Consider the following 26,587-nt stretch of genomic DNA (forward strand, 5'->3'; position numbering starts at 1 on the left):
GGGAGCAGCAGGCAGAGGGAGAGGGAGGAGCAGGCTCCCCATGGAGCGGGGGGCCTAATGGAGGGCTTGATCCCAGGACTCCAGGATCATGACCTGAGCCAAAGGCAGATGTTTAACTAATTAAGGCACTCAGGCACCCCACTCCAAGTAAGTATTCTAAGACTTAAGTGAACTAAGACTAGAAATTCACCCTACCCATCTTAAGCTTTTTAATACACATGCTTATGGTTGTTTTATTTATTGGACAAAGTGCCTTTTTCTGGTGACTTACTTATTGTCTAGCAGCTCCAGGCCCATATTCTATACCCATCTGCTCTGTGGCACTGGGGCCTACAAATTTTGACTCTACAAATTACATTTCCCAGGCTTCATTGCTGGCCAGCTTCCAGTTATAGTCTAACAAAAGAAGGTGGAAGAAAGGAAGGGACTTTCTTCCTGTTTCCCCCTTCTGTAGGCATTACTCCAGCATGTGAAGGCAGCTGTGCTCCACCTTCCAGCCCCTTTGAACCATGCACCAGATGCACTGCTCCCTTAGACTTCCCGCACCAGCTGATTACACCTGCTGCTGTGGTCCAGGGGTGGTTTGTACTGGGGACTCTCCCCTGAGCTCCAAAACTATGGGTACCCCACCTTTCTCTTTTTGCTCCCTTAGTTCTAGAAGTGGTAATTGCTTCATGCATCCCATTATTGCTCTCTTAATCTTCCCATACCTATAGAACTGTCTATCAAACTGCCTCTGTTTGAGAACTTAGCGTCGTTTCTGTTTTCCTGAATGGGATTCTAACAGGTTCCATGTGGCTACACTCCTAGCAATGAAAAATGCTTAGAGTGTCAGCCAAAGCAGGATGTTACAGCTTTACAACATGGGGTAGTAGAAAAATTAACCAATGAAACTTTTCCCAAAGATGCATGATAGGTATTTCCCTTAAGAACTGCGATCTTCAATGCTTAGAGAAAGAGAGAAAGGAAGGAGGACATTGCACTCTGCAGATGGAGGACATTGCACTCTGTGTTTGAGCCCCACCCCACCCATCTAAACCTACAGCTGATTTGCATCGAAGTGTTGTCATCTTCCAAGCTTTAGTCATTGTATGCAAATTTATCTTTGTGACTTTTCCCCCCTTAGATCCAAAAATGCACAATTCACCACTCTTACATAGTAATTAGGGTAATCTATTTAAATTTGTGAAGCGACTTTCAAAATGTTTCAAGAAATTTAGTAATTACATCTCTGTCCTGAAAAAAATTAAGAAAACCTTGGCAGACGATAACATTTCAGCATGTTTGTCTGATTATGATTTTAGAGGAAGGTAATGATAACCAGCTCTGATATTTAGTGAGCCCACCACACTTAGAGCCTTATATACATTGTATCAGTCAATTTTTACTACAACCTATAATAAAATACCCTGTGGAATAGTGACTGTTATTCTCAATTTCCAGATGAGGAGACTGGGACTATTAAGTAATTGGTCTAAACTCACACAAGTTGTAAAGTAAATTATTGTAATGTTAGTTATTAGGCATGGATTAAATTTAAAATGTTGGGGAAGGTTTGGAAACTCTGACCCTAAAGAGGTAAAGGGTGGGAAAGAGCCCAAGATCTTAGTGTTATATATTTTGGGGATTAGTATTTAAATTAGGGGGGGGTCACCTGGGTGGCTCAGTTGGTTAAACATCTGACTCTTGGTTTCTGCTCAGGTCTTGATCTTGAGGTCATGGGATCAAATCCCGTGTTGGGCTCTGTGCTCAGTGCGGAGTCTACTTCAGATTCTCTCTCCCTCTCGTTCCCACTCACTCTCTCTCTCTCTCTTTTTTTTTCTTTTTTTTTTTTTAATTTTTATTTATTTATGATAGTCACACAGAGAGAGAGAGAGAGAGAGAGGCAGAGACACAGGCAGAGGGAGAAGCAGGCTCCATGCACCGGGAGCCCGACGTGGGATTCGATCCTGGGTCTTCAGGATCGTGCCCTGGGCCAAAGGCAGGCGCCAAACCGCTGCGCCACCCAGGGATCCCTCTCTCTCTCAAATAAATAAATAACATCTTTAAAAAGAAGGATTTAAATTAGGTTATAGTGCACTGAAATTTAATGACTATTTTGCGTTTTGAATTTTTACTTATTTATTATGCTCCATCAAAGAAGTGGTATAGCATGGTCACATTAAACACCAAGGTACAATCTAGGTTCTGTTAATGGAAGATGTGTGGCCTTGGGCAAGTTACTTAACCTCTCTGTGTTTTCATCTATAGGGTAGAGATAATCACACCACCTATGCTATAGGGTTGCTGTAGGGGCTAAATGAGACAATCATGTAGAGCACTCAGTACTTCCATATAATTTCTATGATAGTGAACAGTGATTGGAAGAAGAGTTAGAGCAATTTTTTCGGTCACTAAATTATTAAAATATTTAAGAGGCAGAATGGTGTCGAAATGAAACTTTCTCCCCAACATTATATGTGGATTTCAGAGTAGTTCCATCTTACTGGGTGAAAATAACAATCATATAAGGTGGATTTCATGTATATGAAGGCTTTATTCTGAGTAAGAATTATTTGGGGAGGGGGCGCCTGGCTGGCTCAGTCATTACAGCATGTGACTCTTGATCTTGGGGGTCTATAAGTTCGAGAGATTACTCAAAAAAAATTATCTGGAAAAGAGCCTAGGAGACCAACTGGCACACCTGGAAGCTGAGTTAAGACAGATATATAGACGCTTTTAAATAAAATGAACGGTAAACTGAAAACCTCTAAAATATGCTATTATTAAGTACAAAAAGGCAAGATATAGAACAGTGTGAGGTATGCTAACATCTGGGTGAACAAGGGGGAATAAATTAAAATATATAATTGCTTGAATATGCACAAAGTATCTCTGTACAGAGATGCAAATATTGGTTATATTAATTTCCTCTGGCAAAGAGAACTGATTTAATATTTCTGTTAAATAAGAATGAGAGGGAGATAGTCACTGAACGTCTTTTTATAACTTTTGAATTTTGAGCCAGAGGAATATATTATCTACTGAAAAATAAAGTAAAACAGAGAAAAAACTTAACTGAAGATTAGGGAAGTAGGAGAAAGCTAACATGACTGGGTGCCAGCTATGTGCCAGATAAGGAAGGTAGTTGGTTTTTTTTTTTTTAATCGTGGATAAAATATATATATCATAAAGTTCTTCATCTTAACCCCTTCTAAGCCTATAGTTCCAGCCAGCATTAAGTACATTCACAATGCTGTGCTATCATTGTTATTATTCACGTCCAGAATTTTTCTGTCATTCCAAATTGAAATTCTGTACCCCCATAGAAAGCTGGAGTTTGTAAATTCAATCTTCAAAATAATCCTGTGAGGGATAGTTAAGAAAACGAGCTCAGGAAGATCACATCATTTGCCTGAGACAGCACGGATGACTGGGCCCCAGCTCTTCCCTACTCCTCCAAATCCTTTGGGTTCTAGGAGGAGGTGGGAGTGGACACGGGGTGGGGGGGTGTGTGGAGGCTGGCTTTGCGCATGTGCTTGCGTGTCTTCTAGTACCAGGCACCAACACCACAAGTTCTTTTAGGAAACTTGACAACTTGTGCTATGGTAACCTGTAAATTATATTAAAAAACAAAACAAAACAAAAAAAAAACCATTTGACTCTTTGCTACTAGACAAAAATTTAATTGCCCTTTAGAAGTGCACTGTGCAGAATGCACTGTGAAATACATCATCATTGTGAAAACCTACCCCACGCCTGGCTTTTAGATGTGCCTTAGAGTTGGTTCATTGTGAATAGATTTATTGGCCACCACGTCAGGAAGTTATTATTCAAAGGGCACCTGCACGATATGGCACAAGAAAAAAGGGAGAAAGGAATGACTCTTCTCCATTGAGAGAAGGAAATTTCTAGCAGGGTAAGCCAAGCTGAACAGATGTGAAAAACAAGAATCAGTCTGATCTTATCTTTGAGCGGCAGAAAACACTGGGCTGAACTGAGAAGCCTGCTGAATTATCTACCATTTTTTGAAATGCATGATTAAATAACCAACAATTATGCTGAAACTACTGCACATTCTTTGCTCATGAAGCTGTGATGGGAGTGATTGCTTTCTACACTACCAGTCGCTTTGGTCTTGCTCTCCCTCACTCCCACGTGTATGAGAAGTGATTCACATTTTTGTTCTCATGTGGTTACTCAATAGTGTCGAACACACTGTAACACAACCCAGTAACCCAGGTTATTCTTGGACGTCCACTCCTTTTTTGAGAATCAAAATGTGCATTCGGAATTGAGGGCACTTTGTGTTTGATTGTGTTCGTGTTTGTTTAGCTATCCTAATGTTTTGAGTCACACATTTGATTTAGAGAACAAAAATAATAGCCTCTGATAATGCTTACAGACAAGATATCTTTGTCATTTTTCAAGTCACATTTAGCCGTGTAGGAATTCCAGGGCCAATCATTTAAAAATCTGGTCTCACGCATGGCCCCGTCACCCGAAATGGCCAGGTGGCAAATCTTCTGGAAAAAGAAAAAGTGCTACATTTCTTAAGTTTGGGGTCCCTATTTCAAAGGACAGAGAGGGAGGCTGTTACCTGTATCCCAATCGAGAGACATCGATTTTTCTTAAAGTGATCCTTCTTCCTGTCCTCTGTGGTGACAGTGGCTATGGTGGTCGTGGTAGTGACGGTGGTGGGGTTGTTGTTCATGTGTTGACTTGCCGGGCCGTGGATCTGGGCATTTGCTGCTTCGATGGCGGCTGTCAGAGCCTTCATACTGTCCAGGCTCTCCGTGGAGTTGCTCAGTCCAGACTGGCTGATAATATCTCCTCGCTGGCCCTGTCCATCCATGTAGGCATCCTGCGCAGACTCTGTGCTACTCTGGGCTGTGATAGAAATGAAAGGTTTCGTGGTAGTTCTGGGTGGGACTGGAGGTGGTGTCTTCTTATATGTTGTAATGCAAGATGACACTGGAAGACAGTGAAAACAGAGACACTGTGATTTCTGTGTGGGTTTTAATTTCTGTATCGTAATTAACATCCACTGGAAATCAGTGCACACGAAACACACAAAGACGTTGACCATGAAAACAAGTCCGTTGATAGAGTAAGTGAGATCCCCGCGTAAGGAGGACATCTGAGCCTCCTATGGGGAGCCACTCCCACCAGACGGAGGGAAAAAAGGCTGGAAAACAGTTCGACCTCTGAGATGGACATTTCTGAAATGGAAGTTAATACGAATCAACATAGAATAGCCTCTGTAGAAACCCTCCCGGGCAACAGTCCCCTGAGAGGTAATATATACACACACGCGTCTACCGGCTCAGGAAAATATTAACTAGAGCTAATGTTAAACAAGGCAACTCACTGGAGAAGATTGCAGTGGTTGATAATAAACACTGGGACAGGAAGGAAGAAAGCAAAGAGGTTGTGAGCAAGTGTGGTCTCATCCTAACCACACAGTGGGAAGTGCCCTGGTGGGCAGGCGTGGCAGCGCCCAAGGCCATCCCAGGGTCCTGGAGCTCCCTTTCTTCCTTTCTGTCCCCCTCCCTCCCATCCCCCCTGCTCCCTTCCTGTCTTGGTCTCTGCCCTCCCTCCAGCCCTCTTCCCTCCTTCCCCTCTTCCCTCCCTCTTTCCCTCTTTCTTCCTCCTACTTCCTTCTTTCCTTCTTTCCATCCTTCTTTCCTTCCTTCCTTCCTCCTCTCCCTCCCTGCTTCCTTCCTTCCCCCCCTTCTCTTCCTCCTTCCTTCCTCTCCTTTCTCCCTCCTTTCCTTCCTTGCCTCCCTCCTGCCCTCCTTCCCTTCTTCCCTCCCTACTTCCTTCCTTCCCTCCTTCCTCTGGATAGATGCTCACTATATAAACTTCCACTTGAATTTTTGTTGTTTTTTTCTGAGCATAACTGTCCTCTAAGAGGGAATACACTGCACAAAAGTATTGTAGGAGACCTGGGTGGCTCAGTGATGGAGTGTCCGCCTTTGGCTCAGGTCATGATCCTGGGGTCCTGGGATTGAGTCCCGCATCGGGCTCCCTGCATGGAGCCTGCTTCTCTCTCTGCCTGTGTCTCTGCCTCTCTCTCTCTCTCTGTCTCTCATGAATAAATAAATAAAAAAAAAGTCTCCTATTGTAGTTTCCCTTGTTTCTCTTTGTGGAGGGGGCGGTGAGGTGGCTCCCGAAAATCCTGTCCTTCAAGGCAACTTAATCAACTCAGAGGCCTGAGTCTGTGCCTAAACATGTCCTTTCTAGACCTGTGAGGGTTGAGTTGAGGTCCTCCCTGAGGCTCCGGCTGAAGTCGCCTCTGGTCTCCTCCCCAACTACCTGATTAGGACTGTGAGGTTACATGAAGAAGCTTTACACACCTCTCTTTAGCTTTCCGTTTGTGGAGCATGAGGTGCAAAATACAGATCAAAAAAGAATGATGAAGTTTTCAAGTGAACGCCCTGCCAGAAAAGAACAATTCCTTGACCAGCTTTCTAAAGATGTTTGTTAAGACCTCTTTAAAAATGATTCCAACTGTTGTGTTTCCATGGCACCCCCACCCCCCAGGCCGCTCCCACTCACAGTGGGCGGTCACTGTCACACCAAATCAGCTACTCCTGACCACAGGATCCAACTGTCGTTTGAGCTGCCACTGGGCCGTCTCACTAAATGAAATACTTGCTTTAATATTTAGGATGTTTCCTGAGGCCACTCAAAGGAAGTGTCCTATAAGGAACAATAAACAGAAGGATCCTATTACACTGTGCTGTGGTTTCACTGGCTTGTGATTTGGAGTAATTTCCTTAACCGTAAAACAGGGAAAGAAATATTTTGCTATTTCCTAGGGATTACCTGATGGAACTAAGCCCTGGAGGTGGGGGGGTAACGTAAACAATATAAATGTAGCCACCACTCAGTTACCCGGGATGAATGATTGCCAGAGGCTCACGCGGGGAAAACCTTCCACCTGGGCTTAGTGCATGGACTATACATCCTTTAATTTGAACAGAGCTCAGCAATTCCCAGCCCATCGTCTACAGTTTTCAGCTCAGGTGCCTAAGAGGTAATGCAACCAGTGGAGGTTCCCAGTGCCCCCTGAGATGGGCAGAGCCAGGAGCAAAGCCAGCCTGGTCTGGGTTCTCCCTCTGGGCTACAGTGAAGCCTCCGGCTACTAATGCAAACACATGCAATGCTGATTTTCTCACTTCACCCAATTTAGTGTCAGGTAGTGTATCTACTGTGGAGCTACCTTCTGCTTCCAGGAAGGTTTGCAGGGATAACCCTACTCAGGATGATGCTCAGTCTCAGTTATTCATTGGAAGACCAGACTGGGTGGGACGGGGAGTGACCATATGTAGGATAAGATCAATCTATCTCTTCAAATCTAGTGAAACCAGTTAATTTCATTACTTCTCTTAAGACAAGTCTTTACAGTGTAAACTCGTTATTTTGCTCAAAATGGATGTTCAGGACAGTCTGCCCACTCATAGTCCAAAGAAACGAAATGCCACATTCTTACAAAGAAAGTCTGATCTTTTGGGTTGTTTATGCCTCGTTAGTTACCCTGTTTCCTCTTTCGGTGTGGATAATCAAAATTGCACAATGCAGCCAAATAGAGTATTATTTCATTTGCTGTGAGTTACAGTAGAAATTTTGCCATGATGGGATGTGCTATAGGGAACATAGAAAGGAGGGTGTCACATTATTTCCAGTCTAATGATGGGGTTTGGGGACACTCCCTGGGGCCAACTGCAATTTGGTGCCACCTGCTGGCTGCTGTCAGCTCCCCTTCTGGATCTATAGGGATAACTCCCAGTACTTTGATCAATGGGGACCTGCAGGGCACAGGAGCAATGCAAGAAATCCACTAGGATAAGACTGGAGAGGGAGTATCTTGGGCACATGGCTTTCCCAATAGGCCCAGCCCCGATGCCCAAAGAAGGTAAGAATTTGAGATTGCCTTACCTTGAATACGGGAACTGAACAGAGGCCGGGAATCACTTACTATGGTGTTGTATTCGAGGGGCTTGGCACAAATCTTATGAGATTTCACTGCATTGTGGGGCTTGGCACAAATCTGCCACAGTTACCACAGTTACACTCAAAGAAGCACCGCCCATCAATTTTCAAACAGAAATTTAAAAGGAATTCCAATCTTTAAGAATGCCCCCTGTCAGAGAAGAAAGGAGATCCAAGACACAACTTACACTTCCCATAATCCCCTTCCTTCTCATGCCCCAATTCTTTTGCAATTCAAGGCTGCTCCAGAAACTCATACAACCAAATCCCCAATTTTTCCCAGCGTCACTCTTAACTGGTTTTACAGGCTAGGCTCTGAATCCTTTCTTCTCTCCTAAGATATATATATATATATATATTCTCTTAAGATATATATATATATTCTCCTAAGATATATATATATTCTCTCCTAAGATATATATATATCTATATATATAGATATATAGATATATTTCTAATTCTACTCTCATGATTCAGCACCATGAATAATTTAGAATCCACTGGAGTCTGAGTGCCAGGAGGGGTGCAGTAGAGTGGGGTTCAAGAAGATGAAACACAAGTAAATAAATCTTGTTTGGTCAAGACAGAAAGAGAAGACAAGTGGCGTATATGCCATAAATGAAATACTTCTCTTATCTAATAGTAACATTGATTAAAGTTGTGATTAAAAAATGTAAGTGCTCAAAAAGAAAATGCAAGTGCTCCTTTTATTCAACTGGAACATGAAAAAGAAAAGATATTGTACTTTAACCATTGTTATTGCTTTCCTTTGCCTGATATATTTATTTGTTCATTTCAAATAAACTGATTTTCTTTCTTATTTGGATCCTGATGATTTATTACCCCAGCTCAAAGTTGGTGAAAGGACTCCTATTTATAAGGACGATCAGCACGAGTGTAGTTACAGATTTTGATGACCTCACTTCCATTCAGAGGACACTGCAGAGCATAGACAGCAGAGACTGGTTTTTACATTGAGTTAAGAAATTACTGAAGAAGGGGGAGGGGGAGGGGTTGGGGAGGAGGAAGAGGAAAAGAAGGAGAAGTAAAAAAAAAAAAAGAGAGAGAGAACAGATTCTTATCCTATTTCAGCGTCTAGCTGACTATTCAATATTGTCTCTATTTGAATGGAAAGATAATGCTGGTGTTGAAAGCCTCAGGAAGGCCTGTGCCAGGAATTATTTTTTTCTGTAGTGGTGAAGGTTTTCTGAAAAAAAAGAAAAAAAAAAACCACTAGGCTTTCTTATCATTCTGGTTATCCTCTGTGATCAAGAGCACACATGTGTCAGACGGCCACAAAACAGATGTAGGTTCAAGCCCATGTTTTAGATCTTCTCAATAATACATTCTGACTGGGATGCCTGGGTGGCTCAGTCTCAGTTGAGCATCTGACTATTGATTTCGGCTTGGGTCCTGATTTCATGGTCGTGAGATGGAGCCCCACCAGAGGCTCTGAGCTCAGAGTGGAGTCTGCTTCTCCCTCGCCCTCTACTTCTCCCCTTGCACATGCTAGCCCACACTCTGTCTCTCAAATAAATAAGTGAATAAAATCTTTAAAAAAAAACAACAACAACCTTCTGACTGGTTAAACTATTGTGTCACATACTATAAAGCTACATTGAGGAATTATTTAGCACTTCCTTGTTACTGAATTTTAGAAACTCTTTCAGATACAATGACAAACCCATAAGAAGCATAGATTAAAACCACAAAAGGACAACAAAAGAATTCCAAAATATACATATACATAGAGTTGTACAGTAGTCAAACGACACCTTTTTGATGTAAACAAGTTATCCTAAGACTTGATTAACCACAAAGCAAGCTGTGATTTGATCTGTGTTTAGTAGCTGCGGGCCTTCTACACAGGAGTGATGGTCAAAGTGATCTTGGATTTGTAGAGTTGGATCAGATGGTCTGCTCTGACCCAGCTGAAGACCACCAGAAAGAGAAGGCCCACCTCAACCCGCTGTCTAGTTTCTGTTGAGGGCAAAGGTCTCCTGATTTGGGTGATTTGGTCCAGCCAACAATAATTTAACGAGCCCTCAAAAGAAGATTTTTTTAATCTTCTTTCATCAAATGGGGTTACCAGTGGGGTGCTGGAACTGGCTCTTCTCAGTTTGCCAGGTAATTGTGCAAATCTCTTTCCAAGTCTCTGTTTAGTGACATTTCATCGATAGCTTGAAACTGACCTTGGTGTGAATGTTTACATATGGAAATTGGGAAATACTACCCCTGCCTCAGAGAGCCAGTTGTTAAGCATTTCCAGCACACCTGTACCCATAGAGTGGCACTGTTCAAAGTGTGGTCCACAGACTGGTGCCCATTCACAAAGTATTTGATGAGTGTAGAGTGAAATACACTGAGAAAATTGAGAGTGAACTTTTAGAAACTTTTACAACGATTCTAAAGACTGTTTATTGGTCAAATCTAACAACAAAGAAGACTGGGGCTTGTTTTGGGGTGCCCTATTTTAAACTTTTCCTTTATCTAGTGATTCTTTTATTGCATTTTTTATCAAAATGCCAATCTGCAACAATCAGACACCAAACAAACAAACTAGTCTATCACCAGAGAGAGTTTGAGAAGCACTTACAGGAAACATTTGCAAATCCAGTGGACAGGATGGAGGTAGTGCATGTAGGATTAAGAACATATTAGGGAAGTAACTTGAAACTACAGGCTATTTTAGAAAGCAAAATGATGTGAAGAGGCCAAAGGAAAAAAAGGAAATGGGGAAGGATGTAGGACATAAAGGGACTGCTGCACAAATACAAGATTGTGGTTTTAACATCAGGTAAGCTGCCTATTTCTAAGAGGGTGTGCAGGAGTACAAATGTGATGTCTAGAACAAGGGGAGGATTGTGGTGCTGCATTTCATTCCGGGCTCTTCTCTTTAAGGGGAAATTGCAAAGTGCTCCGAGGAAAGAAAAACCATCTCTTAAGAGGAGTGGATTAAGGAGAGGGGATGTTTGGTTTGCAAGAGAAGGAAGGCGGAAGAATTTCCAATGATTTTGAAGGCTCTTGCCTCAACGTTGGCATGGACTAGTTCTGTATAAGGCCCCGTGGGAAATCACAAAGGTAGGAAGAATAGTTCTCTAGTAGTCAGTTGTCCAAAGGTGGAATATGGGGCCCTTGCTGGGTAGTGATCTTTTGGTCTCTGGACGTGTGAAGCACAGACCAGCTCATCTTTTGGCTGGGCAGTTATTAAGATTGTACCACCATGTGAGAGGAGCCTGCCGTAGGTGACAAGATTTCTTTCAAACTGAAGCTCCTGTGGTTTTATGAATATGAATAAAAGGTAGAAAAAAATTGAGAAGTAGAGACCCATTGAGAGTGATGTGAAAAAGCTGAAGAAGGAAGCCAAGAGAAGCCGTTAGGGAGCATTACCAACAAGGATGTTTGGTAGCAATGACCAATGTTCTGGCATCCTGGGAATGCGTTCTGGCACAGGCGAGGGTAAAGCTGCTAATAAGAGAAATTTGCTGCTGCTGCTTCGCATCAAGGAGGCCCAGGCGTGCCGAACTGGCAACCAACTGGAGGTCAGGCTCCCGGGGGTGGCATGCCACACAGGCGGGGCTCCTCTCCCACCAAGTGCCAGACAAACCAGCCTTCTGGCTTGAGTCCTTCACAGTGAAAGGCACAAACCCAGGTGAAAACAATGATAAGATGGAACATTAGTCCAGACTCTTTTTTATTTTTTAAGCTCTACATCCACCATGAGGCTTGAATTGAATTCACAGTCCCCAGGGATGGCGACTCCTGTGCTTCACCAGCTGAGCCAGCCCGGTGCCCCTTTAGTTCAGGCTCTTGACCTGCCCTGAGGTGAACCAAATCACCAGGGTGAATCCTTGCTCCATAACACACTGTGCTAAGTATTTAATAGACATGATGTCATGACAGAGGAAGCTCTTGCCACCCCCATTTGTTTGATGGTAAGACAGAGAGGCTCAGAGCAGGTAACTGAGGTCTTTATCTTACACAGCTACTAAGTAGTGGAGTCTGCCTAAGTCGGAGGAGGCCTCGTTCCCAGTTCTCTTCCTTCCCCCAAACCGCCTGCAACCAGCTGCCCAACAAAACTTCGATTAAACGCCTTGTCCAGTACAGTCTATCATGCTTCTCGTGAGAAAATGCCCCCTAACGCTCCCCATTGCTGTGCTTGGCACCCTGCCGGAACCTGTCAAAGGCATGGAGACCGAACACATCTGGGGTGGCCAGCGAGGGGTGCACCAGCCGCACGGTTCAAAGCGCTGCGGGATCCCGGGGTGGCTCCGCGGCTGAGTGTCCGCCTTCGGCCCAGGGCGTGACCCTGGAGGCCCGGGATCGAGCCCCCGCATCGGGCTCCCTGCATGGAGCCTGCTTCTCCGTCTGCCTGTGTCTCTGCCTCTCTCTCTCTCTCTCTGTCTCTCATGAATAAATAAAATCTTAAAAAAAAAAGTGTGGGATCCCTGGGTGGCTCAGCGGTTTAGCGCCTGCCTTTGGCCCAAGGTGTGATCCTAGAGCCCCCGGGATCGAGTCCCACGTCGGGCTCCCTGCATGGAGCCTGCTCCTCCCTCTGCCTGTGTCTCTGCCTCTCTCTCTCTCTATCGTGAATAAATAAATAAAATCTTAAAAAAAAAAAAAAGTGTTGCAAGAGTCGGGCTCCGCGCTGGGCGTGCAACCTGCTGAAGATCCCCCCTCCTCCCCAGCCCCTCCAGCCGCTCTGCTGCGCCTGTGCTCCTTCTGGCAAGATGAAAATACTGTCCCCCCCCACCCCCCCAAGGAAAAAAAAAGAGGAGGAACTCCCCAAAACAAAATATAGACATGGAAAAATCGCTCCGTCGTTTCAAAATATTTACAGCTGAGCGTCTCCGGGCCACCCAGAGCGCGGCGCGGGGGAGGCCTGGGTCCCCCGGGGAGGGGGTTGGCCCGGGGCGGGGGGATGGGGGGGCCCGGGAGCGGGTCCCGCTAACCGTCCTGCACGGAAACCGCAGGGCCTCGGGAAGGTTTTCTGGGTCCAAGCAGAGAACAGCGCGCTTGTGTGGACCGAGGGAGGGGCGCGCTCCTGACTCCCCGGTCGTAAGACTTGCCAGCTGGGAGCTGCCGGTGTTCCAGACGCTTCCAACGCCAGACGCGCGCCCCAAGCCTCGGCTTGTCTGGCTGGGAGATCCGCGCCCGATCGCAGGCGGCTCCCGCGGGGGGCAGAGCTCGCCCCGCCGCGCCGCTGCTCCTCAAGCAGCACATTGTTCTCCCCGGGAAGAATGGAAAGGTTTGTTTCGGTCACAGCTCCCCCCTCCCCCCCTCTTCTTTTCTAAGAGGCACCCAAGTTGTTTTAACACGTTGCTACAATCCTTGGGCTTCCCGAGGTGAGGCCGCGGCGCACAGAGCCTGCACTGTCCCGACCTCCCGGGAAGGAGGGCGCGGAGTTAGTCATTAAAAGGGGGGGTGGGTGGGGAGGGGTGGGGAAGAGCCCCAGGCACTTCATGCCTGGAAATGATGTAACAGGCAGCCACTCCTCTGTTAGCACCACGACCGAACAATGCTCGGGCGATGCGCGGCAGCTGCGCTGCAAATGTCAGCGCCAGCCCCGTCCAAAGAGCTTGAAAGGCACCAAGCTGGAGGACTTTGTGCTGTACCTTTCTCGCCCACATTTTCCCCCAAGCACTCCCAGGAACCTGGCAACAGGTAACGTGGCAACCTTTGCTTTAGAAAGTGGCAAGTGGCATGACTTCAGAGGACAAGTGGATTTTTTTTTTTTTTTAAAGCCAACTGCAGCTCCCCTCCCAGCACCTCCATACCCCGCCCCGCCCCCCCCCCATGCCCGGGGCCAAGGAGCTGCGAAAAAGGTAGCGCTGCCGGCAGCCCTGCTCTCGGGTGCCACCTTGTGGCTAAACTCGGAAGAGCACCGAGGTACCTGCAAATCCGCGGCCTAGCTCCAAGGTAAGTCAAGTCAGGCTATGCGGGGGTGGGGGTGGGGGTGGGGGTGGGGTGGGGTGGTGGTGGACGTCTTTGCTAGGCTTTGACTTCCGGAAAGAAACACCGGGAGTGTTAGTCAACATTCAGAATGCCCTGCTTTTAAACTCTCACCGCAACAAGAATTTTACCCTAAAGCAAGAACTGCTGCCGCCCGTTTGGTTAGGTGGATGGCAGCAAGGATTAAGAGCCAAGAAACTGAGCACTCCTGCTGGGTGAGACTTGCATTTTCCATTTTTATCTTTTTTACGTGAGTTGTATGCAGAAACCTTTCTCTGGGGCGGAGGCATTTCTAATTCACATCTCTGGTTTCCAGTTAGTCTACTTGCAAGGATTATTTAGGATTTCCAGACTGCAGGCCCAGCTTCCCAGAAAGCAGGGCTTGCAGTACCAGTTTAGCTCTTTTATCTCCGTGTGGGGCAAACACCCACAGAAATGCCAAGGGCACTGTTTTTAACCAGTCTTCTTTCTCTCAGGTACTCTCCCTTCTGGTGTTTCTTGATTTGGAGGAATGGCTACAGTTGCGAGCTGCTGATAGCTCCAGCCAGTTGTGAGGGCATCCGTTCTTTCTCCCTCTCTGGAAATGTTAACTGGAAACCAAGCAAGAGGTTTAGATCAAAGTAACTGTGCTCTTCAGAAAGTTCCATTAATTAACTAAATTAAAGGAAGTTCAATGATGTTTGGAGGAAAGTCATTTTAGAAGGCCCAGGTCCAAGGGACTTTAGTCTAAAACTTCTAATGTGGACTTTTAATGAAGTTTGGCAGCAAGTTAAATAATATTAGAAATTGAGGGTTACCATATGGAAAACCAGTTGTTGCCTGAAATCAATCATTTCAAAGGAACATCTTGAAGTAGACAGACATTTGGCTAGTATTTGCTTAGACCATTTAATACTAAAGATTAAAAGCCCACGGCTCTGAGTAAGAATCATTTGACCAGTAGCCACGGTGAGTCATAGCCTTCCTTCTTAAGAACTAGGATGTTGAGAACACTGGGCTTACTAATTTGCAAGGCAGGGCCATTGCTTCCAGAAGGGAATGTGATCAGAATTTCACGGCTCATTTTCCTGGTCTTTCCAACAGGTGCTGTTGAGTCATCCATGTACAGAAGTGACTGCCCTGGCAGTTTCATCTGTTAGGATTAAGTTTCCATTTGTTCCATCACTTTATGAAGTGATTTCTACCATTGAGTCAGATATATCACTTCCTCTAGGACTTAGGGATTTTTTTCAATGTTTGTAACTTTGTGTGTGTTTTTCAAAATTTGTCCCAGCCGGTCTGCAGGTTTTCCTGGATTGAATGGATTGTTTACAGGAGGGGAAGATTCAGGGCCCAAGGTCAGGGTTACCGAATTATATAAGGTTTCCTGTTTGGGCAGTTGGTCTACCAACCCCTCAGGTTAGTGCAGACTGGGTCTTGCCAAAGAACAACATGCCTACAAGGCCTGGGGGTAGGGATGGTGCCAGGAGCAGGGAAGGATTTTTTTTTTTTTAAGCTTTTCATCAAGCTTTGATTTCTTGTCAGAGGTCACTTCACAGTGATACTTTCCTATAGTCTCTGTAGGTGATTTTTTTTTTTTTTTTCCTGACTAGGAATTCTGAGAAAGGAATTTAGTTAAGAATGTAAGAACCACCAGGTCAGGCACTGTTGTCCGTTTTTTTTCATGGTGACCACAGTGCTTGAAACACGCATGGCACATGGTAGGACCGTAGTAAAGTACTTGTTACCTGAAGGAATGAACAGGGATGAAAAGGCACTTCCTGGAGAAAAAGGAAAAAAGGACCACTAATCAGGATAGGGAAGTCACTGGGGCGGAAGTGAAATGACTACTCAGCAGCCATTCTGGGTGACCTTGGGTCTTACAGTTGAATCTCCTGTCACCGACGCCCACTTCTCTTTGGCATTGGCTGAGGGCTGGCCGAGTGCAATTGCGACTGGCCAACTTTCACCACGAGCTAGTAGGCAAAAGCCCGACCTAGTATCAGCTGAAAGCAGTTGGTCCTATGGATTATTCACCAAACTTCCTCCATCCTCTGGCTTTACCTATGAACCTCAGCAGATGGCTATGTGAGAGGCCTGTGATGCTGTTTTTACCCCGTGCAGTTTCCTTTCTTTGCCCTCTTATTATCCTGCTATTCTCTGCTTGCACAAGATGGATATCTGCGAGCCCAGAACTTTCTTTACCTCTTGGTCTTATTTCATGAGAATTAGTATCACCTGCACAATGGGACCTGGAGCCTGGGATACAAGGAAAAGTCTGTAATGGAATCACACAAACAAACAGGACTCTCCTGTCGTGTCATTTTGGGACTGGTAAAGTAGAACTCAAGCCCACCTGGGACACGTGGGTGGTTCAGTGGTTGAGCATCCGCCTTTGGCTCAGCGTGTGATTCCGGGGTCCTGGGATTGAGTCCCACATCGGGCTCCCTTTGAGGAGCTTGCTTCTCCCTCTGCCTGTGTCTCTGCCTCTCTCTGTGTCTCTCATGAATAAGTAAATAAAATCTTAAAAAAAAAAAAAAAAAAAAGAACTCAAGCCCACCTAACCCCGGGTCTGTATGGGAGTAGCTAACAGTAGTTAGGAGCAGTGAGGCATCAGACACATGCTGCCAACTTGTCCCCCTTAAGAAAGTGAGTTGGCCGTGTAGACAGTGACCTGTGCACAAAACTGTGTATGTCACCAGTCTCGTCTGGCTAAGTCCTAACGGAAACTTCCAGCTGGCTCTGTCAGTAACCCCTACTGCCTGTCAAGCTCTCTGGGCTTTGGAAACAGGGCGGCCCTATCAAAGTCGCCTGCTTCTGCTGCCTTGTGGATGGAGGGTGTGCAGGGAGGGCTTGGCCTGGAGCAGAAGCTTTTGCACAAGGCAAGCTCAAATCCCCAAACTTGGGAAAACAGGATATGTGGGGAAGCATAAAAGAAAGAAAATGCATCCACCATTCCTTCCTGTTGGTTTCAGCATGATGAGGAGTGATTACCCGGGTCTGCAGAGCAGGGCACGTGGGAGGCCATAGGACACCCTGGTGTGTGGAGTTAGGCAGTTCATTATTCATCCCACTCCATTCCTCTTCCTCTCTGAAACCCCCCTTTTCAAAGGAAAAACAGGAAAACTGTCTGGGTTAGTCTGTAGAACTGTTTCGGTCAGCCCACTCGGCCCAGGAAGGATACCAGCCTGCTGCTGAGTCTCAAGGAGCTGAGCCAGTGCTTACAAATGACAGCTCCTTACCCAACTGCCTGGACAGAGGAGGACATAGAGGCAGAGAGGGACTGTCCAGGTGTCCCCGGAGCTCTCGGCCCATGCCATGCTCCAAACAGGACTTTGGCCCTCCAGTCAGCCTTTACGGTTGGTATGGAAAGGGCCCCTTAAAGATTGCATTACACATTCTACTTTACAGTTGGGTTTTGTCCTTAGGTAAAAAAATTAAATAAAAATAAGCTAGGACACTGACAAGGCTCGCGCTAAAGCTGGCATCACTTTTTCCACCTGTGTCTAGTGTCCTGCTGGTTCGCCATGAGAGCCAGACGCCGCGCCTGGGATCCTGGTTCCGCAAGGGACAAGGGGGCTGCAGAGTGCGGGCTGCCCACGCTCTCCGGGGGCTCTGGGCGGTGGCGGGGGGGGGGGGGGGGGGGGGTCTGGCCGGAGCCCGAGTTCTTCCCATCTCAGCCTCCGTACTTAGATTTGAAAGAGCTGCCTCCTAGTTTTGTCCTGAAGATTATCCTTTGGACCCTCATGAGAACATCGTCTGCATCTGGAAGCTCTTATGTGACTCTTTTGGTTGAATGTTTGGAATTCAGAGCTTTTTTTGGATGGTGGAAGGTGCATACACCCGACACACCCAGGGGGGTCTAGGGTGGCACCTCTGAATCCCGGACTCACCTAACCTCTTTGTCCGCAGAAAGAGGTAGAACAGGACCCTGCAGGTAGTTCCAAGGTCAGGTTTTGGCTGGTGGCTTTCAGACTTGCAGATGAAGGAATGACGTTTACCTGCTCCTTCAGAAGCCTCAGAGCAGTAAGGCTCCAGCTGGGGACGTCCTCCTTCAGAGGCATGGGTGGGGGGTGCTGCCTGGAGCCCAGAGGAGGATGGTGGGTGGCTGGTGAGGGGTGGGGGCGGGCTCTGCGTTGCAGGTGGGCAAGGTTTCCATATGTTTAGGGGAAAGAGAAATCCCAGATCAGGTTTGATAAGACTCCTGATGTCGTCTCTCTTGCCTTGACCGTGTTGGAGTTTCTGGGTGTTCACCGGTTTTTTCTTTTAAAGATTTTATTCATTTACTCATGAGAGACACAAAGAGAGAGAGAGGGAGAGGCAGAGACACAGGCAGAGGGAGAAGCGGGCTCGATCCCAGGTCTCCAGGATCGCGCCCCGGGCCGCAGGCGGCGCTAAACAGCTGAGCCATCCGGACTGCCCTGTTCACCAGGTTCACACGCTGTATTCAGAAACATCTGGTTTTGATTTTTGTGAAAATGGCAATGGGGGTGCTAGTAGGGGCTTTCAAGTAACCTTTTCCCACAGGGCAGAATAACGTCTACGTAAACTGCAGGATGTGTTCTTGAAGACAAACACCTTGTATTTGCAAGGTTGCGTGGATGGGTCTTCACTCATCTTTTCCTTCGTTCTTTTTTTCATTCTCACCCCCCTGCCCTCAGGCAATAGTCATTTCCCAATAAATAAGTCATTATTTATTTTAAAATAAAACCAGCGCTCTTCTCCTTGACCCACCGTAATTTTTGTATTCACGGGATGGTGGCCCTGCCCTAGGTCCAAGCTGGGCACCCTGCCAAGTAGATGCCGCTTAGGACACTCACCTAAAAGTTCGTCTGCAAAGGCACTCTCCAGTCCCCGAAGTGCTACCTAGCGCACACAGTTTGAAAATAATTTTCAAGATGCATATTTTTAGACTGCGTTTCCAACCCGAGAGATCACAGAGATAATCCATGTGAGAGCTCGAATTAAAGCATAAACCGAGGGGTGGGTAGACACATTATGAACAGCAGACATGCATATAGATGAAGCACTAGAGATTTTTAGTGTCTAAAACAAGCACTAGGGCAGCCCCAGTGGTGCAGCGGTTTAGCACCGCCTGCAGCCTAGGGCCTGATCCTGGAGACCCTGGATCGAGTCCCACATCAGGCTCTCTGTATGATGCCTGCTTCTCCCTCTGCCTGTGTCTCTGCCTCTCTCTCTCTCTATGAATAAAATAAATAAATGAATAAATAAATGAATAAATAAATAAATAAATAAATAAATAAATAAATAAATAAATAAAACAAGCACTACACCACCAACCTCCTGACGTGGGTGGGTAACGGTCTCCCTTTACAAAAAGAACCAGAGGAGGTAGAGGCAAGTGATTTGATTATTTTGGATTTCTACCGTCACGGGTGAAAGATTCGATCAACCCTTCGAAAAAGTGACCATGCCCACTGCAAATCCACCGAGCCAGAGGATGTCCGAGGCGTCTGTGTGTTGCGTGCTTGGGGCCAGGGCTTTGTCATTCACACCGTTGGTCATTACGGTAGCAGCGCGGCGGCCGAAGTGCCGAGGTGCAGGCCTGCCGAAAGGCTAGAGGAAACCAGTGGCGTTTGGATCAAAATTAACTACCGATAGGGGATCCCTGGGTGGCGCAGCGGTTTGGTGCCTGCCTTTGGCCCAGGGCGCGATCCTGGAGACCCGGGATCGAATCCCACGTCGGGCTCCCGGTGCATGGAGCCTGCTTCTCCCTCTGCCTGTGTCTCTGCCTCTCTCTCTATGTGTGTGACTATCATAAATAAATAAAAATTAAAAAAAAATAAATAAAAAATTAACTACCGCTAAAGAGCAGGGAAATGGAACACAGAGAAGGGGGGAGCACTTGGATGGCCGCTGCTCAAGATCCAGCCCGTTCGCCGTCGCCTCGTCTTGTCCCCCTCAGGCACCAGGTAATAAGACAGTGGCCTTATCTTCTAAGGGTGGAGTGAGGCCAACCTCCGTGGTAATTATGGTAAACTGAAATTGCTTGCCATTTACTCAAAAAAATGGGAGGGAGGGAGAAAGGAAAGGGCTTAAGGCAGGAAACAGTTTGTGTCTCTTGGATTGTAAAAGCACAGCAGGCCAAACGGCCGGGAGTTTTCCCGGGAGGGAGAAAAACAGCCCGGCCAGGCCGCCCTCTCCCGGGGGTGACAGGATTGCTGACAGCTCAGGTCCACGTGATGGTCTAGGAAAGAGGCTCAAGCTGATGAAAACCCAAGAAATCTTCTTAGGAGTCTTCCTTTCTGAATGCAAATGACTGAGTCAGTGCTTTGCTAAGGAGGGAAGGAAGTCACAATCCCAACGAGTGACTCATTCAGTGCTGTTAGCCCAGGCAGTTGGATAAAAAGTTTCAGCCAAAGCAGCAACAAATCTACTTTAAATACTAGCACAGTAAGGAAATTCCTCTTTCGGGCTGAATGCCACCCGCACAAAAGAGCTCCTGTTGACATCTCATTTACAATCTCCCCCAGGACACAGACAAGACCATTTCAATAAACCCGGCTCAGAAACACCTATTGTTCGAAATCTTCAACTAGCAACAGGCGACCACCACTCCCCATTGTTTTGTAAAAGAAAAGATTTAGAAGGAGAAGGATTGCCACTGTGGAAGCTATGAAAAGAGGAAGGAAAAAAGTCCCTTTGACCCGGTGCTGTCAGAGAGCGTGCATGAAGAATAAAGTTAATGGATTTCCATTTTTATAAGAAGTGCCTAAGAAATGCCTGTTAAGTTTCTGAACTGGTGATGGGAAATTTTAAATTTGATGCCAACTCTGTGCGTTAAGAAGCGAACTCCTGCCAACGGGCTTGCTAAGTGAAAAGCCATAGGCTACACTTACCCTATTCTCAGCCTTACAAAAGCCCTGATAGCACCAATAGCAGAGCACCAGGTGAGTCTTTGATCTGGGCTGTTTCCCTGGGAATTAGAGCCGGACTGTCCTTTCCAAGTAGAATTTCCAGGCTCAGAGCCCACTCCTCCCCATTAATGATTTCCTTTTTTTTCCATTGCCCCATTTTGCTTCCTCTTTTAGTAGAAGTTGAACACTCTCTGGAGTTATGTTATGTGGTCCTTAGATAGGTTTTCTTCGCTATGCCCCCAATTCAGGGATACATTTGTGTTTACCCCAAAAAGGGGCATTTCTCAAATGCTTCTTATCTTGACCCTCATAATATGTCTTGCAGTTAACGTTACCCATCTCTGCAAGTGATTCCTTTATCTACCCAGAGCTCAAGCCAAAACTGGGCATTATCTAATTCCTTTTGAGTCCTCTCTCCTCTCTTAAATCCGCCTGGAATCCTACCTCCTACAAGCCAGCTTTCTGCTTTCCTAGATCCTATTACCTCCCCTCTGGGGGATCACAGCAACTTCCTAACTCACAGTTTCTCTAACTACCAGTTGTGACTTATTCAGGGGTCATGAAATCAATTGAGGTGGGTCATGCAGTTTCACCCTTTAAAAAAATGAAGTAGATTTAAAAAAACATGAAGTAGACCAAAATGTGAGGTTGCATCAAACAAAGGAAAAAGTAAGTACTGTTTCGTGAAACTTGTTTCAGTTTGTGTGTGGATCTGTGTACGTTCTGGGCAACAGGTAAAAATGAATTTTCTTTGCCAAGATGTTTTGAGAAATACTTTTCTAATTGGTCTCACTGGGTCTGTCTTATCCTTGCTTCCGCACTACTGTAGACGCTTAGAGCAAAGGTTGAAGATACTGAACAGAACCTGTCACCCTCCAGCTGACAGGTCTCCCCACAGGAGACAAGTCTCGCATAAAGTCTAGGGCTTTGGAGATTCTGAATAACTCAGTTCCTGCTCACTTTGCAAAAGGGCCTTGGAACTCTATATTGTCCTGACCACTTTTACTCTTAGTTATTAAAAGCATTGAGTTCCTTAGAAAGAAAAAGGGGACTTAAGAAACAAAATAAAACCACCACCTCCCTAATGGATTCTTGCGTACCATTTAAGAGAACAGTCTTGCTTTTGTTTGCTATTATATGGAGAGATGTTCAGATTTCCTTTTTATACCGGAAATGAAAAATTAAAGATATCTGCACATCCTGACCCCTTGTAGTGGTCATTCCACGAAAGCACATGGGACAGACTCCACCTTCCTGAAGATTCCAACAAGCACATCCTTATCCCTTTCTTAGTGCTGGGGCCCTGCCGCCTTGACTCATAACCACTCTCCAGATGAAAGTGCATCTTGCTGGGAAGAGATGTGGCTCCAGTTCTTGCAAACCCTCCCCCATACTAAAAGAAGTCCTGCTTCTTTGCTGCTTGCCTTACTTATGTTATGGAATCTGGATTTAGAGAACTTGCTCCATTAAGTAGAAAGTCAACAGAAATTCACCTCCTTAGAGAAAAAAAAAGAAAACCAGCAACTTTTATTTATTTATTTTTTAAGATTTTATTTATTTATTCATGAGAGACACAGAGAGAGAGGCAGAGGCACAGGCAGGGGAGATGCAGGCTCCACGGAGGGAGCCCAGTGTGGGACTCGATCCCGGCACCCCGGGATCACACCCTGAGTCAAAGGCAGCCGCTCAACCGCTGAGGCACCCAGACATCCCACCAGCAACTTTTAAATTTTACAATTTGTAAGCCAGTGTGTTGCTTCTTTCTTTAAACTGACCAGCAGTTGGGATGCCTGAGTGGCTCAATGATTGAACGTCTGCCTTTGACCCAGGGGATGATCCCAGGATCCAGGATTGAGTCCTGCATCGGGCTCGTTGCAGGGAGCCTGCTCCTCCCTCTGCCTGTGTCTCTGCCTATGTCTCTCATGAATAAATAAATAAAATATATTTTTAAAAAACTTAAAAAAAAAAAAAACTGACCAGCAGTAGCTTGCCTTTGTTTGGCAGAAAATTTAACAGAAAATTATGATAAGAAGAAATTGAAAAAAAAAAAAAAAAAGAAGAAATTGACGTTAAAGTGCAGTCTAACAAGGAAAATAAGTCACTATTGTAATTCTGTACAAAACTATATGTACTCTGACATCAAGTAGTTATAGCCAAGTGATGAGCTTATGGATGATTTTTACTTTATTCTTTGAGCTTCTCTAAATTTTCCAATTAAAAGAATCCTTACTGTTGTAATCGTTAAAAACATGTACATATCAGAATACAAAAACATATTATCAGAATACCAATTAGATACACTATTATGTCATCACTGGTGTGACGCCTGACTAAAATTTGAAAATTTCATTCTCACCATCTATATTGTGTATTTTTTTAACCATTTGGTTTTGACGAAAATTTTATATGAATCCCACATTTAAGGAAATAATGAAAACCTCTTAATATCGTTTGATATTTCACTGTCTTTAAGAGCTTAAGGAACACTGATCCATAAGATACCACCCAACACTGGCATAGAACTCCTGATGTTTTCACACCTAACAACTTACCATTTCCAGAATGCCATCTTTTTACATGTCTTTATGCCTGGGGCACACATTGCTGTTTGCTTTCTCATCACCACCCTCCTTGCCAACAGGACCTCAGTGCTGTTAACTTTTCCAAGCAGCCATGACTTTTTGGGAAGGTCAGCCCCTCAGATTTGGAGGCTGAGTCTTCATTGAAGCCTAGTCTGATGGGAGTGATTCTGGGAAGGTTTACCTCCCTAGTTAAAGCCACCCAAGTCAGGGACATCCCTTTTCTTCCTCTGGATATTGTCATCAGCAAGATACCCTGAGCTGTGGCTGCCTTTCTGGGGGAACCCAAGGGGCATCTGCCCATACAGACAAACCCACACTGTGGATGATGGGTGGGAAGATGTCAGGAAGCTGGTTTGGATATATTCATTGGCTGCCTTACCTCTAGATTTGCTATTATTTGACAAAACGATGCCTTTCTCATCTAAGTCACCTTGATTTTATTTCTAAAATTTTATTTGCTTATTTATTTGGCTTGGACCTATGCAAATGAATTTATATATGCTGTCCTTCTTGCTTTAGCACTTCCGTTCATTCATCAAGATTCACTTCATTTGTATTCCATTAGTACCTCCTAACATATCTTTATTATAAAACTCAAAACGGGGGCACCTGGGTGGCTCAGTTGGTTAAGCATCTGAGTCTTGATTACAGCTCAGGTCATGATCTCAGGGTCATGAGATTGAGCCTTGCATTGGGCTCTGTGGTATGGAGCCTGCCTAGGATTCTCTTTCTCCCTCCCTCTCTCTCTCTGTCCCTACCCCTGTTCTCTCTCTCTCTCAAAAACAAAAACAAACAAAAAAACCCAAGAAACAAACAAACAAAAAAAACCCCTCATCACACTTTGCTTGGTACAGTACTACTCCAAAGGTTTTGGATGAAAGCAGAGGAAAATTAGTGATCAAGTAGATCTTTGTTTACTCTTCTGTTTACTTGTTGGATTAAATAATTCTACGTGACAAATTCTATTACACAAGATATCATCAGACCAAAATATTTCTATTTCAGAAAGATTCTTAGTCTTGGTGGCCCAACTTCCACCTGCAGTAGTATGGTGACTAGGAAAGGTAGTTCTTCAAAGTTAGCCAGACCTGGTGCAAATCCTGACCTGCCAACTATAGGCTACACGACCTCCTATGATTCAACTCTTTTAACCCCTGTTTTTTTTATCTGCTGAGTTAGGGTAATGACATTGATGATCTCAGTGTAATGAGATGAATGAGAAAATTAATACAGGTAAATTAACACAGCGTGGTACTTGTATCTGACACAGAGGAAGTACGCTCTTTTCCTTTACTTCTCCTTCTTACATTATTTGATACAACAGAATTCAAATATAACAAAAACCATCCTGAAGACTTAACTTCCTGAGGGGGAAATCCTATACTTTTCATATGTTTGTGTTTCCACACATCCATAGCCTGAAGAATCCGGCACAAATGTTACGTGCATGAGCACACATTTTCAGATGCCTCTCCCTGGTGGGTAATATTAAAACTTCATCTTATCACTCTGGTCTCAACTCATAAATTCTCTCTTTAAAGAGCCTTCCTTCACTGCCCCAGTTTCAAGCTCTCCCATCACAGCCCAGTAGCCACCTACGAATAGGAGATGCACAGAAAAAATGTAATTGGCCACGAAGGTGATGCATCTTTCATAAGCTAGAAACACGTTCCAAGGGTGGGAAGTTATCACTGACCCGTTCTGCTCTTCAGGTGAGTCCTTACCAGTCTCGTGTCATTGTACCCCATCCTGGCACCTCTGCAGCCTCCAGCTGCAGCTGTCTCCAGAGGGCCTGCGTCCCTCCACCCTCCGCCACTCATTCAAATCACACAGTGTGACTAGCTCCAGCCTCTGCTGCCTTGAACTGTGGAAGAAGTAGAAATTGCTATGAATTTCTGATGTCTTGCAGGATAGATCCCTATCGGTTGATTAAAACTATTTCAGACTCTAGAGTCCAGAAAAGACAAAAACAAGACAAAAACCAAAGCCCTTGCAAGTATGTTTCCCTTTGCCTTCATAGTCAACACATAATTTCCAGCCAGACAGGGCGGGAGGGACCTGCTTACTGTAAGCTCAAGTACTTGAGAATTTAAAGTTGCAGACCCTCTCCAAGCTCTGCTGAAGGCCTGTCAGCTAGATTTCCTTAGTTTACCATAGTAACAAGGTAGGATACCAGCTCTAAAATTATCCACGTAAATTACTGGAAATCTATTAAACGACAACTGCTTTGCTTTCTCTGCCTAGCAAATAATATTGCATGATGTTTCAAAATGTAAGTTTTAGAGGCAGACCTTGATTTAAAAGTGTGTTACCTAGGGAAGATTACTTATTCTCTTTGAATATCAGTTTCTTATTGTATAAAATGAGGATTAGAATACCTTCCTTAGGGGGTTGTTGGGAGGATAAAATGAAGTAATATATGAGAAATGCTCGCCATGTTAACTGACCCATAGTAAGTGCTGAATACATCGTGTACAGTAACAGCAACAATAATGTCAACAATTTCAGAAGAGAAATCCCTTCATTTTGTCTTAGCAGCTACTAAGCCAGGTGCAGCCTGTGCAAAGGGCCCACTCCGAAGCATGCAAAGCTGGTGAGATTATGTCATCCCACCTCCATAGCAACCAGATGTCTCAGTTATCTTGTCTAGTGCCAGGTAGATGGTATGTGATGAGACAAAATTGAACGTTAGGCTAAAACTCTGTTGTTCAGTATATTCACTAGCAGGGCTCCTGTCTGAGATGTCCTCAAACTTCTGATTTCATGTGACCTTTAAATTCATAGTTTCAGTTATAAAAGTACTTCTGAAACATGGACCATCTCAGACATATTTTCATTTTTGTTATTTCCCAAGGACAAAATAAACAAAACCAAAATTTTCTACTGAAGATATCTCAATGTGTGTCATTTAGTCCCTTTTTCTATTGCTAACATAAGAGAGATTAGATTAAAATTTGAATTTACGTGAGATGTGGGTAGCATTCTATTTTATAAGTTTTGGGTATAAAATCAACCAATCCAGGGCACTTGGGTGGCTCAGTCAATTAAGCATCTGACTTTGACACAGGTGATGATCTCAGGGTCCTGGGATAGAGCCCTGTGTCAGGCTCCTTGCTCAGGGGGGAGTCTGCTTGTCCCTCTCCCTCTGCCCCTTCCCCACTTGTTCTCTGTCTGTTATATAAACAAACAACAAACAAACAAACAAATAAATAAATATCT

General features: G+C 45.1%; 1 protein-coding gene across 15 annotated transcripts in view; it reads right to left on the bottom strand.

Moving 5' to 3' along the window:
- DLGAP1 (DLG associated protein 1) overlaps window positions 1-26,587 on the bottom strand; it is an 870,774-nt gene that overhangs the window by 64,158 nt on the left and 780,029 nt on the right. For 13 of the 15 annotated variants that reach the window (XM_038543734.1, XM_038543736.1, XM_038543735.1 and 10 more), the window contains one exon: window positions 4,580-4,953. In XM_038543734.1, coding sequence (XP_038399662.1) covers window positions 4,580-4,953 — 374 coding nt within the window. The remainder of the gene's footprint in view (window positions 1-4,579; window positions 4,954-26,587) is intronic. The other 2 variants (XM_038543733.1, XM_038543746.1) reach the window with 1 other exon arrangement.

The sequence above is a fragment of the Canis lupus genome, chromosome 7 (assembly GCF_011100685.1).
Source record: "Canis lupus familiaris isolate Mischka breed German Shepherd chromosome 7, alternate assembly UU_Cfam_GSD_1.0, whole genome shotgun sequence".
Classification (NCBI taxonomy): domain Eukaryota; kingdom Metazoa; phylum Chordata; class Mammalia; order Carnivora; family Canidae; genus Canis; species Canis lupus.